This window comes from Vulpes lagopus, chromosome 15 (assembly GCF_018345385.1).
Source record: "Vulpes lagopus strain Blue_001 chromosome 15, ASM1834538v1, whole genome shotgun sequence".
Lineage (NCBI taxonomy): Eukaryota > Metazoa > Chordata > Mammalia > Carnivora > Canidae > Vulpes > Vulpes lagopus.
This window is the reverse complement of record NC_054838.1, coordinates 11,095,336-11,110,031: the sequence shown is the minus strand read 5'-3', so window position 1 is coordinate 11,110,031 and position 14,696 is coordinate 11,095,336. Positions and strand designations below refer to the sequence as shown.

At 40.5% G+C, this 14,696-nt stretch overlaps 1 protein-coding gene across 24 annotated transcripts in view; it reads right to left on the bottom strand.

Annotated features, from left to right (window-relative positions):
• The window catches only part of SOX6 (SRY-box transcription factor 6), a 585,747-nt gene that overhangs the window by 33,158 nt on the left and 537,893 nt on the right, over positions 1 to 14,696 (bottom strand). For all 24 annotated transcript variants that reach the window (XM_041730048.1, XM_041730065.1, XM_041730058.1 and 21 more), the window contains one exon: positions 12,803 to 12,911. In XM_041730048.1, the coding sequence (XP_041585982.1) occupies positions 12,803 to 12,911 (109 nt within the window). The remainder of the gene's footprint in view (positions 1 to 12,802; positions 12,912 to 14,696) is intronic.

The window sequence follows — 14,696 nt, the reverse complement described above, 5'->3', positions numbered from 1 at the left end:
TAACTCTGCTACTGCTCTGAAAAAAGGCTTTATTATTGCAACATCCATATGGAGCCAATTGGACATTAATGACTAATCAATCCCTCCCCTTTCTATTCTACTTAAAGTGTCACAAACCATGTTTAGATTAGCCCATTTCCTGCTTAGGATTGCTCAAGATGTCTTTTGTTCTTTCAGGACCAGCCTGATGGAGGCAGCTTAAACAAACACACGACCAGAGTGGCGCAGGAGTTATAAAGTGCCATATGTGAATGAACAAAGGGGCTATACTAAAGCCTTTTGTGGTATTTGTTAATGTTTTTCATCTGAGCTTAAAAAGGCTTAATGACTTTGTGGTGAGCTGATGCATGTGGCTCGTGGCTTTGCAAAATGAAGGAAATTCTAACCAGTGATATACCAGTCTGTATTTTCAAGAGTCTCTTGCTTTCAGTTTTGGTGCCTATGTTTACTTTTTTTTTTTTTTAATTCTCAAGTTATATTTGCTTTACACAGATAGCTAAACAGAGACCTTCGTCTTGTTTCAATTATAGGATCCAAGGGCAACTGGGAATAACTTAGGTGATCCTTTATTTTAATGACCTGAAAGTAGCAGAGAACATCAAATATCCTACTTATTATCTATTTGCTATTTGTATGCACCGAGGAAAGTTTACAAGCTGTTGAGCCCAAGCAAAAAGATATCATTTAAGTTTGAAGCAGAGACCACTGTAGATGAAGTAAGACAATAATAGGTTCTGGCTTCCTAAGTTTTCAGAAGAATCAGGCTCATATTCAAGTAGGTTCCCTTGGAGAATACAGAGGCTGGGAAAAAGGTGGTAGATTAAATAATTCATGTTGCTCAGCAGTTTCTGGCTTCATCCAACTCAATACACTACCATAGACTCGACATGAAATTAAGGAGCACAAACCAAGATGAAGTGGATTTCAGAATTAGTTAACAAGGATACTACTAAATCCATCCTCTTGTTTCCATCCTTGTCACTCATCGATTGCCTTGGCCTCACTGTCTCTGCTGGACCATTATAACACTAGCCTTCTCACTGATATGCTTACTTTCAGCTTTGAGTCCCCAGTCTCCACTTAATACCTTTCCTAATTCCATCCACAGTGATCCATCACCAATGCAATTCTGACCAGATTACTCCTGTATTTAAAAGTCTTCAATGGTTCTCTAACCATTTCCTTCATCCCAAAAGATGAAGTCCTTAATAATACTTTCTATGACCTGTGCCCACCTTCTTCCCGAGAGTGTGCAACCCAAAAGGGTAAGGGAGGACTATGTCTTATTCATAACTGTATCCCCAAGGTATTCTACACAAGTGGGCATAAGGTAAGTACTCAAATGTAGAGAGCGGTGGACATCTTCAATAGTGAAAATTTTAGGGTAAGACTCAGATACCAACATGTTGCTTTAGAACCTGAGAATTTGGGACTCCTGGGTGGCTCAGCGGTTGAGCACCTGTCCCTGGCTCAGGGCATGATCTGTGGTCTCAGGATTGAGTCCCACATCAGGCTCCCTGCCTGGAGCCTGCTTCTCCCTCTGCCTGTGTCTCTGCCTCTCTCTCTCTCTCTCTCTCTGTCTTTCATGAATAAATAAACAAAATCTTTAAAAAAAAAAAAAGAATCTGAGAATTTCTGAAATTAGATTTTGTATAAATCCCATTTTATTATCTCCTATTAAATACCTTGCTTACTTGAACCCTCTGTAAAATAATAAGGCTTTGATGGGAAAATATATGCATCATTGTCTGGGACTGAGATCATTGGTTCTAATCTGACTTCTTTTATTGACTTGCCACACCATATGATTCTGAAATCCCAGCTTCCCCATTTCCTGGGAAATCTTGAAAGGATGGTAGGGCAAGTCTGAGCTTTTTGGAAATATTAAATCTGGAAGCTATTCTGAGGTTGTAGGGCATGTGTAAATATATACAACTGAAGCATTTGAAGAGGCATATGATAGAGCTTCACTGGATAGCAGAGTCACTACAAAATACATAAAACGTGCTCACAGAATAAGAGAATTTGAACATGAGAGGGATATCAAAGATCGCCTAATTCACATTCCTTATTCCATACGAGGAAACTGAGGTTTAGAGAGATGAAATTGCCCAAGTCTCACAGTTAGTAAGGGGCAAAATCACAAGGAACTCAGATGTAACTAACCCCTAAGTTCCACACTTGCCATTAAAATTAATTTCTAAAATAGTCAGTTGAATTATTTCAATCATATCTGGACTTCCTTTTAAAACTCAGTAAAAGTCATTTAATTGGTTTCTCTTCTCCATTTGTTTTAGGGAATTTGCCTTTTACTAGAATAAGAAATGCAGATCATGGGCACAGTAGAAACTAATTTTTTTTTTATTAGGTTAAGGTATGAAAATAATTTAGAAGGATTTTGGGGCAACCAACTCATTTCCATGATCCACCAAAATTTCTTTACCCCGAGAATCTGGTGAAAGTATTTGAAAGGTACCTAATAATTGTAAAGTGTGAAAGACTGAAAAAAAATGTTCAAGTTTCCATTTCTCATTTCTTTTTCCTGCTTTTTAATGAAAACCAACAGAAAAACACTATTCCAACAAACACAACCAACTCAGATCATCTTGGAGAAAAATGGGAGTTGGTGTGGCTAAGATGCTGCGTAGTTAGTTCTGAGTTTTAACTGTACATTTTACCTTTCCTAACTTGGAAAATTATTTCCTTTCTCTAAATGGTAACCCCATCTGATAAAAGAGAGCTAATCATTTATGCTTGGAAGGATCCTTGTGAAGATTAAACAGGAATGTAAATTTTTTAGCTCATCTACTAGAACCCAGGAACCACTCACTAAACAGTAGTTGCCGTTAGAAATAGTAGCAGTAGTAATGGCCAGACAAGTAGCAGAATGTCCACTCCAGTACCTAGGATACAGCCGGTGTTTCACTCATAACTATTCCATTTCTAATCTTTCCCCATACTTGGTGATATTTCCTGTACCTCACAGTCCTGTTCTCCAGAGTAGTTATAAAAAGAACCAAAAGTCAGCTGTAGAGTGCAATTTACTACTTAATAGAACTTCTTTTCTGGCCCAAAGCTAAAAATATTCAAAATGGTCTCTATGATAAAGAGCTAAAATGTTTTGGAATATGCATAGGACGCAACCCCCAAAGACCATCTCATCCCCCAGTTCCCACATGTGGAAACTGTAACCAGATGATGCTGCTGAGTCCTGACCAGAAAAAAAGGGAAGGGATCACTGTCATGTGAATTTATGGATCAGCTTTTTATAAAGGACTCATTTGGAATGACAAAGGATTAGGATTATTGACTGATGGTAATAAATGAAGGGCAAGGCAGTTTCAGGGACATTTGACAGTTGTTTTTCTTTCTCCTTTACTAATAGTTCTGTTAAATTTGCAACATAGAATGTCCATTCTCCTTTTCCATTTTGTCCTCATGTGGGACCAGCCTTCTCAGTGAAAAGTGAGCTTATATTCAAGCAGCATGAGGTGATTTCTCTACCATGAAAGTAAACCAGTAAGCCGCAATTTGTATTTTTAGTGTAAATTTAAAATGGTTGAATATATTGCTTATGAAATTCTCTCCAGGGCTGAGACTTGGGATATTAAGTTTTAGTTCAGAGTTACTTTTTACAGCCTCCTCCTAAATGTAAGAGTCTGCAGTATGATGCAAATGTGGATGCATTCTTACATACTCCCCTCTGGTACCAAGACCTAACATGGGGCATCACATCTAGGGGTTAAGTATTCACTGAACAAAGACAATTGAAAAAAACCACTGGCCACTAGCGAGAGGCAAAAGTACAACAGATCTGTAAGATGTCCATCAATCACAGTGGAAAAAGTGAAATCACACTTTTTTTAAAAAATGAGTAATATACCCAGGAAGAAAAGAAGTAGTTTTAATATGACTTGGATGAAAACCCTCCTAACACCTACTCAGCTCTCTGAGGATGTTATATGAAAAGATCCCCATTGAATATTCCCTCTGAAAGGCTATTAAAGAGAACAGAGGAATAAAGAGACGAACCAGAGATCTCCCACACTAAACTAACTGCTGGTTTTGCATTATTTTTAACCTCTGTAATCTAAGCCAATCTTGAATGATTAGAAATTAATGCCTGTTTGTTTGGTGGCAGTAAATTCTTGAGCATGGCATTCAAAGCCATCCACAATATGGAGCCCAGGGATTTCTATAACATGTTCAATTCCACAAATATTTACTGAGTACAAACAATAGGCGAGGCTTTTACTGGGCTTGATGGGAAACACAAGGGTGAGAAAGATGATTCTTCCCTTCTAGAACTTCCTTATGAATGACTGTGCTTTACTGGGTCTGCTTGGGTTATTCCCTAAACTTCAAGTTCTTCCCCTTGTCTTTGCTCATTAACCTGAGCTTATCTCCAGCTCTATTTCTATCACAGAAATAGAGCCTGCCACAGTCATTGCTTTCCACAAAGTGCCACAGGTTCCTCTTCTAAACTTTTTGTTTGTTTCTCTAATGACATACTTGAACATGTAACCTCTTGGGTTGCTTTGCTTTCCAAGTGTTACTAATATTATAATCCCAACCACATTACTAGCTCTTGGAGCACATAGGGCAGCCCATCTTAAAAAAAAAAAAAAAAGACTCTTCCCTCCATGACCATATGTACTGTGCAGTGGGCTTGTGAGTCTGACATAAGAGATAATCAGTAAATTGTAACTTGAACATGTGAGTAAAACTGAAGATTGGAGGCCCCTGAAGTATGGACAGACCCTGATTGGAAAGGTTTGTCTATCAGCACCAGCAGTTCAGTCTACAAAGAACCACCACTCAAGGGTATGAAATGGTAGGTAGTGGGAACAAGCAAACAGTCTTAGGCAAGTGGAGTAAAATGAGACAATGAAAGTAAAAGGAGATATGCAAAAATAAAATTATGTTAGTTTAAAAAAAGATAAGTTGGTAACAAGAAAGAAAAAGAGCTGGGTGGTTATTAACTTTTTGAAATAAGTTAGAAGCACAGTTATCAGAACTTGAGAAAGAGGAAAGGACCAGTTGGTGGTTGGGGGGAAGGTTGGTCTCAAATCCAACCTTGACCTTAAGCAGAAAGAATTTAAAAAGCACTCCAAATTAGCCTGATGCTCTTTAAATCCCACCAGCCTAAGGTTGGGCTGAATTTAATAGCCTACAGACAGCAAGTCAAAAGGCTCTTGCTGCCAAGAGAGGATGATTCTGGGACAGGTAACCAGAACATATCCCAAGAGCCACACAGTCAGTCCAAACATGGCAGCTAGACCTCTATGAGGCAGGATTTATTCTAACGTGTTGGTGTATGTGAAGCAGACATACATAGTACTGAGGAAGCATGGACTGATTTTGTAGTCCCACTGGGAACATAAGCTAGCTGCTCTTATCTTGGATCTAATTTTCATGGTAGATGTTGTTTATCTTTTGTGGCCCAGTTTCTCAGACAAGTTGGGGAAGTACTTCTGTGTGATTCAGTAATAGCAGAGACAAGCATTTTTTCCCTAGGGTAGATGATAGTTAGAAAACTAGATAGGGGTCTGTGGGGGGGTGTGTGTGGGTATGTGTATATGTATGGTGGTTATATGCACCGTCATCAACACTTCGTTAGAGAAGACGCCAGCCCAATGAGAAACCAGCTCTAGGCCAGGGCTAGGGTCCTTAGTAATGGGAGGCTAGCTCTTCAGGATTTCTAGCTTTAGCAGCTCTGAGAAGCAGGTTGAGCTCCCTTTATGAAGTATTAGGAGATGGAGTTATACAAGAATCTTGACATTTCACTCTCTTGCCCCATCAGGGCTATCCATCACTTGGAGAGTTCAATGGAAATTGTTTTCCACCAACATTAAAAGTTATTTGGGAGCTTTTAAGACACAGCAAATATATTTCTTTAAGAGAACTTTATTTGCTTGTTTAAGAGAGCGGCACTTTATATATAGTGCTGATATAAACTGGTGCACAGGATCCTCTAAAACTGTTTATATCCACAGTAAAATACATTTTTGTGATACTCATACAACAGAGTTAGTCCGGGAGCCAAGGGCTTTGTGAACTCTGCTTATCTCTCAGCCTGGGGCTGTTATTCAGTCTTCACCAGGTCTTGGGTCTCCCTGGTTACTGATCCTGGCTTCGGAGCCCAGCCTGCTGGTTCCATAGAAACTGCTTTGCCTATTCATTTCTCTAAGATTCCTGGAAACACTGTTTTAGGCAGGTATGGAAAGTCAGACTCACAAGCCCACCGCACAGCTCTGGTTAGTGCTCCCTTCTGATTTACCTCAGTCTTTTCTTTTAATATGTACAATTTCCCATCTTTTATGCCTGATATATACTCTAGTACTTGGATTCCTTCTGGGGCAAAGACATCTCATAATAGAGATAGTATATTTCTAGAATAATTTCATTTCTTTAAAAGATGGTGTAGTCCTTAATTGATACTTGTTACATTCTTAGTTGACTTAAAGGTGAATGATCTCGATTATATGACAGTATAATAAGGCAGTTAAAAATCTGTCAATTAGAAATCACTTAAACCAACTTCTTCACCGACAGATGAGAAAATTCAGGGAAAGAAAGTGACCTGCCAAGGATGGAGCAACTAGAATTTAAGTCCCCTAGTCCTTGAGCAAATATCTGAAGGGGTATCATATGGAGAAACGTAAGTTTCATTTTTTGGAACCCAGAAGTCAGACTAGGACCACTGTGTAAGAAATTACAAGGAAGCAGAGACAAATTCTGGCCATCAATAACAAAGAATTAATAATTAGAATTGGAATGAGCTTCTTAAGAAGTAGGGAGTTTTCTGTTAATAGGTTACTAGATGCATTTGAATAGAAGAGGGGTGATCCCTTGTCAGGGATAAAGGAAGGGATTTCTCAGCTGAAACTGTGAATTTGATGATGTCTCTCCTTTATTTAAATTCTGAGAATCTAAGTTGCAATGTGCAGCACTGTATTCCGGCGGGTTTGAACTAATAATGACTTTCACATTCCAAAGCATAAGCAGTTGTAGCCTTTAAACCCCACATCAGATCACACTACAGCTTCCCTCTGCTGTCTTGAATGAGCCGCGTATCTTCAAGTCAGTCTTCCCTTTCCACCAGGAATAAGGATCCGAAGAGGGCAAAGGGAATGAGAAAAGCTTCAGAGATTTCTCAGTGTGAGTCAAAGGTTAAACAGAATTTTTAAGAGAAAATAATATTAGTATTACTAGTAATAATAATATTTAGTGGTACATTTTTTAGGATAGGGGAAAAAAAAGGAAAAGTCGTGGTCTGTTATTTGTCTACAGCCAGAGAGCCTTAGGTTGACAATAAGAGAGCTAACCTGAGGTATAAAACACAGAAGCAATCAGAAGTTCACCAAAAAAATAAATAAATAAATAAAGCTTTTAGAAGGGTTAAGGCCGTGTTGGCTGGGATCCAATTCACAGTTCAGTACAAATCTATAAAACTCTTCTAAGCAAATTGGGGAATGTGAAAGCAACAGCTCGAAAAAGGACTGTTCTTGGTGCACGTATCCATTTCCACTCAAATCAATGCAAGTTTTTAATACGTGGAGGACAGACAGCAAACACATCACCGCAGTTTCAATCCAACGTCCAGAAGTCTGGCCAATGATAATCACTTTCAGAGCTCATCGCTTTCGGAGCTCATTGTCTACTATTCCCCACATCAAAATAAGGTGCAGCCTCCCTCTAAGGCTGGGACACAGTAATCGAATTTGGGAATTTAAAGAGGTGTAGGGAAAATGTTTTCTTACTCCAGATCTTCCGCAAAATGGAAAAAAAGTAAGTATCTCTTTAGAGATCCCAGGTATGAGAGAGAGAAGAAATGGCTCAGGAAGAATATGAAAAAGAAAGCAAGCCACAGCTGTTATTGCTGGGAGAAGAGAAGAGGATGGAGAAAGGAGGGGCCCATCCGTGAAAGGCAACTGGGAATGACTACCAGAGAGAGCTTCTCATCAATAAAAAGAAAAGTTCAAGGGACCCGAAAACTGGATTCAACAAGTGACACAAACACCCTCTCAAAGATCCTGAGTCTCCTCTTCTATCTCTCTGAAAAATTAAAAAAAGACCCAAGTGGAAGTGATTGTGCCCAGATCATCTGTCTCCAAGAAGACCTTACCAATGATCTTCAAATTGGAAGGGACTTTAGAGATAATGGAATCCAGAAGCCTCTTTTAAAAAATAAGTTGAAAGTTACTTGAAGGCCATTCTTTAGTAAAAGAGCCTTAATCCAAACCTCCCAATAACAGGCCAGCACCCTTCCTACTATAGTTGGCACCCTTGAAATCAGGAGAGTTGGGGGGAAGCATAGTACTCTCATCGGGGGGAAAACAAGGAGAGGAGAGGAGAGGAGAGGTGCCATGTGAAGAGTCCATAAAAAGTCAAACAGCTGTTCATCATTCTTAATACATGGTGACAGGCTCCACTAATCAAGTCCTCTCTTCCTCCCACGTCCCACATAGGAGCTAACACATTTTGTGTGATCCGTACATAGTAAGCCTTCAACTGCTTCAAAGTATAACAAGACCTTACACATGTTTCCTAAGCCCCCAGCACCAATGAATTTGTAGTTTTATAAATATCATGGTGAACAAGAAATGCTGTCTTGTCATATTCAAGCCAAATAACAGCTGGACTTTAAAAATAAAATTTTGAAGGCATTTGCCTTTTATATTTTTAATTTCTGTTTTCCTGGCTTATGGTTTTGTCATTTGATTTTGATGAGTGTTTAATACACATGCACAGCTGCCTCTTTGGGTGACCTTTCCCTTGCTGCTTCCATGCTTAGAGCTATGAAGCAGGTCCACAAGTTGCTTACTAAGTGATATTGGCATTTTCACGACTGGCAGATATTTTCCTGGGAAGCCCAGCTGGAACAGGGCCTCATCTCTTAAGCTGACGTACTTTAGTCTCTTTAGAAGCCTCATAGGAGGATGGGGCGCAAGTGAGAGGACAGCATGGCCCCTTAAGATAGCTGTTCTGCATTATTCACAAGAGCTAAGATATGGAAACATCCTAAGTGTACATGGATGAATGAGCAGATAAAGATATATATTGCATTTTCCCTCTCCCTCCCTCTCTCTCTCTCTCTCTCTCTCTATATATATATATATATCTATATATCTATATATATATAGTCTTGTTATACTTTGAAGCAGTTGAAGGCTTACTATGTACGGATCACACACAATATATATATATATATATATATATATATATATATATATATATATATATACACAATAGACACACAACTCTTGAAGGAGTTTTGGTGGATGAATATTATTCATCCACAAAAAAGAAGACAATCCTGCCATTTGCAACAATGTGGATAGACCCTGAAGACAAAATGCGAAGTGAAACAAGTCAGATAGAGAAAGACTAATAATACTGTTGTCTCACTTACATGTGGAATCTAAAAAGAACAAACTCAGAAACAGAGTAGAATGGTGGTTTCCAGGGACTAGGGGGAGGGGGAAAGGGAGAGACGTTGGTCAAAGGGTATAAACTTCCAGTTTTAAGACGGATTGGCTCTGGGGAGAGGCTAATATACAGCATGGTGACTATAATGAACAATACTGTATTACATACTTGAAAGTGGCTAAGAAGGTAGGTCTTAAATTTTCTCATAAAAAATGAGGTGATTGTGTAAGGTGATAGATGTGTTAACTAACTTGATTGTGGTAATTGTTTCCTAATAGACACGTGTACCAAACCATCACATAGTCCACCTGAAGTTTAGTGTTATATACCAGTTATATCTCAGTAAAGCTGAGGGTAACATTTTAATGGCTATGCCAGGCCAGAGGAAACATGGACATGATCATGTGTGGACTGAGAAGAGGGGTGACCTGAGCTGCAGAACTCACCTGCTAACTGAGCTTACCTAAGTGGCTTTCGCTCTGAATCTCTGTGGGCGCAACCAAGTCTTGAACTTTTTAGCACTTTTCTCAGTGATGATTTTGCCCATCTGTCTGTATACATTTCCCTTTTAATCTTCTGTCTCCCTGCACTAGACTTTAAACTCCAAGAGGTCAGGAACATATCTGTTCTGCTTCCCTTGGTTTATCTAGTGTCTAGTTCTGGCACCTGGTGGACCCTTAGGTAATGTATTGTTTTGTTTTGCTTTGTTTTGCTTAGACCACAAACTGACTGAAGGAGTTTCTAAGTTATACTTATTCTGCTGCTGTAGTCCCCTTCTTATTCCTCCTGTGTAGGCAAATGTGAAGGAGCAAAGTAGAGAACGGATCATGTGTACCTGCTATCTGCTCTGACTTTAATAGGAACTGTAACTCCAGCAGGCTTTGCAATCAGCTCTTACTTGAACAGACGCCAGGAAATATCCCGAAGTCAGCAGAAGAAGGCTGCTGCCCATCCCAGCAGTCCTCACAAAGGCGGCGCGCTGCTGTCCATCTGAGAGCCGGTAACTTGACTCCATTCATGAACTCACAGTCCCCCAAAGCACATGAGGTCTCAATGGCAGCCCTGGGCAAGCTTCTGAAGGGAGGTTTTCACACGCTCCTTAAGCTCCTGGGCCACTACAGCCCTTCTACTATTACACTCATCAGGCATTGCTGCTGTGTGCGATAGAGTAACACGAGAGCTGGTGTATGGCATGACTTGCTATATTTAGGGGAGAGGAAATGGGCCATACTGAGGAAGGTCACAAGGAGTTTGTTCAGAAAAGTGAAGGCACCACGTATATATCTGCGTATGCTGGGCACGCCAGTATAGCACAGTGTTCAGAAGCATGGGTCCTGGAGCCTGGCTGCTGGGATCAACTCTCAGCTCTACCCTTACTACCTATGGGACTGGTGGCAAGTTTCTTAGCTTCTCTCATCTTTAGTAGTCTCTTCTGTAAAGTGGAAGACGTATAATAATACCTTCTTTATGGAGTTGTATAAGGTTTACATGAGAAAATGTGTGTAAAAAGCTTAGCACAGTCTCTGGCAGGTAAGTGCTTCAAAAACGTTTGCTAAGAAGCACACAACAAGAACAAAAACCAAAGTAACCAGGAAATTGGTCTGAATCCAGATGATCTGGATACTGAAAGGGATTTTCAAAGATATTTCTATACAATATGTTTCCCTCCAGTTAAGTGTTTAATTTTTTTCCTTTCATAATGGCTAATAACTCCAATCCTGCTTTTTAATTATCAAGTGCATAATATCATTAGCTAAATCATTAGCATTATTGAGAGGTAACTGACCAAGTGTATACCCATTATACAATTAAGAAACTGGAGGAAGAATGACAGATTAAGAGAACTTCTGGAACAAGGGTAAGGTGATAGAACTCCGTACCTCCTAGTCTATGGAAAAATGAACGAAGTGAATACTCCGAAGGGATGAAAAATGTTATTTCGCTGTGTACGGTCAAAGGTTTAGATACCCTGTGGTATAATCCTGCAACAAAATTGAGATGGGCCAGGCCTGAACAACTGGTTTCCTAGGCCAAGGAACCTCAGTCCTCATGAGGAAAATCCCACACTTCTAAGTGTCGAGGTCACTGTACTCTTGGTATACATTCTTCATGGAAGTCAGCGAATGCAAATCTGGTTCTGAGTCCCCTTTATCCCTCCCTTCCTCCTCCTTCTCTTCCTCCTCCTCTTCCTCTCTCCTGTCCTCCCCCCTCCAACTCCCCCCCCACATACCAATCAGAATTTAACACCTTGTCCCCGGGACTATCATTGAACATCTGTGTCTCCTACTGGCATTAAACAAAATCTGCCTTCTGGAAATTCTCTAAAGTGCTTCCTAATGTCTGACACCATCCATCTTTTAGTATTCAAGCCAGAGACTTCTCAACTGCCTGGATGGTCCCGGGCTTTCACCAGAAGCCCTACCCTGTTTAGATGTGGCTACAAATGTCTTCTTGTGTTTTCAAGGGATTAAGGTCCTGGAAGAAATTCTGCCAATAAAAGAGGATAATAGTAAGATTCTTCTCTTTAAGCTAAAGAACTTCAGCTGGGACCCAAGATGGGTGAAGTATTGTGTTACTCTGAAGAGAACAGATTAATCTTCCCTGACTGGTGGGAGGGATTTTGCCAAAAGAACAGCTAACGGGAAAACCAGTCCCTACTCTGTGATGACACAGTAAATAACCAGGCAACATTACTACCGAAGTGCTGACCTAACTCATAAATTGTACCCAGCCTCTGGGGAGCAATTTCTGCTGATTTGCTGCTTGTGCATTTAAAACAAACAAACAAAAAGGGAAGAGGAGTGGACAGGCATGGATAGTGCTGTGGGTAAACCCACTGAGAGTGAAGCTCGTCTTTCCATCTAGACTTTCAAAAGATTTTAGTGACGCTTAGTGCTCGGGCACAGGCTGGGCCCTGCCCGAGGATGCATTGATTTTATGCGAGATCTGCTGCAAACCATCAGTTAGTTCCCAAAGTGGTTTGACTGTACCTGGGACTCACTTGATTTGGGGTTGAAACAAAAAATCCTCCTTTATGTGTTAGCCCTTTTTTAAACAAGAAGTCAGTGACATGGATGACACACAGAATTCCGTCACTCACTGGAATGCAGAGGGTCCCTTGATACAAAAACTTGAAAACAGCAGCTTGAAGTCCTCGAATGGCTACATGTTCAGTAATGTGGGCTCTAGCTACATCTCAACATCCTCAGCTATAATATGTAATGGAGGCTAACATTTCCTCTGCTTTGCCAAAAAAAAAAAAATCCAGCTGGTACTCCCAGGAAAGATTGTAGAAGGCCCTAGAGCTAACTCAGTTGCATCGTCACAAATGCCCAGAGCAGCAGAAAAGAGCTACGGAAAAGCCACTCACCCTCTGCATCTTCTGGCCGAGTTAGATCGATGACACCTGGGCCCAGCTTTCCATCTTCACTTGACTTTCCTGTTAACTGGGGCCCCAAGTTCTCAAAGCGTGTTCTTTCCTAGAGGAAAGAATAATCAGAGGCTTATTCTAGCTTCTGAAGCAGCCACTTTTCCCTTCCAGCTTCTATTCTGCTTCATGGCCAAAACTTGGATTTACAAACAACCCGTTTCTGATCGACCTGGGGGCTCCGGAAAGCTTTCAGAAAGGTTCCACTAAATCCTAGTGGTGCCACCGACAGCGCCGACAGTGTCTACAGCAGAGTACCTGTAAGGAAAGGAAGCCGGCGCCGGGAAGCCCTCCGGGTGGCACCGCGCATCTTCTCTCAGTGGGATTTGCGCCAGGCGTCTAAAAGGAATGCAAGTGAAAGGTTTGAGCCTCAAGTGCAAAACTTGAAAGAACAATTCCCATTAAGGTATATACTGCTAGTTAATGGGAGAGGAATTTTTCTCATTTAGAGATCACAGTTCGCATTGGTATTCCTGGGAAAATACAAATCGGGATTTTAGGCAAGAGGATTTCAAAACCAAATGTGTCAAAGGGGGTGGATGAGATGACGGCACTGATGCTCCTATTTTGCTTGGGAGTTTCCACTTCCCAGAAAGTCAGAAAGGCGATTACCCCTAGCCAGCCATTGAGTGGGGAAAGTAGAAAATCTCCTGCCGCTGGAGGAGGGAAACTCCAAGATGTCCCACTCTGTCAGCCAGTTCTTCTAGGACAGGGAGCCTGAAAGACGGCACTGAACTCTCCCTCTGCAGCTCTCTGGATCAGTAGCAGAGGGCTCACTGAGCGTCACTGAGATGGTTTTCTTGTCTGCAAAAACACAGCACGTGTCCCCTTCTCACCTTCTTGCTACTCTCCACACTCAAACTTGGCTTTGTGTGGTGCTTATGAATGAATGAAACCTTGTTGTTCATTACTATGAAACAATATTAAATGTCATGTCAGCTTGAATTTACAGACATGAAATAGCAGCTTCCAGCCCCGGGAATGGTTTCTGCATGTTATACTTAATGCATTATGCAGCAGTAGAGTGCTGATTGCTGTTCAGTCTATTGTTCAATGACCTAGTTCTGTACTGAGCATGTTCGGCATTAGATGGAAACACTCTGCGAGTGTTCTCTTCTGTAAGATGTTTAGAAACTTGGAAATATTCTTAAAGAGCAAACATACAATTACTTGATAGAGGCTGTGTCTCATTTGTACAGTCTCACTACATTTGTGCTTTCTAATATGATTATTTTTGAATATCATTATATTTCTATAATTAATTCCCATCAGTCAAATTGTGCAGGAAGTCTTCCAGTTCCCCTTCATCATGGAATATGTTGAAATCTGTGTTGGAAGAAAGCACAGCATAAACCTTGCTTTAATCTAGCACCGTTTCTATGAAAGATTTGCAACAAAATTATAATCATGAATTTCCCCAACCGAGTAATACTAACTGGTTACAATAGTGGGCTATGGGGAAACCTCTGAAATAGGACACTTATAAAAAACAGAATGAAAATAAAAAGCAAATTAGGCATGGTTCCCCAATATCTTCTTATGTGAAAACACCGCTGCACAAGAACAAATTAACCCAGATGCAGGCCACAACAGAAAGCAAACCACAAGCCATGTGGGAGTTTCACACGTTGTCTAGGGGGAGGACAGCTGCTTTTAATCAGCCAATTTCTATTTTTGAGTAGCACTTCTGGTTGTCATGATGTAAAGGAAAAGAATTAAAGTGAAGATGAGTAGTACCAGGGAAAGCAAAATATTCAACCTTTGTTTTATCACATTGTTTCGCATTTCAAATATTTGCATGTGAATGCTTTCCCTATGTTAAATGCAAAAGGAGTTT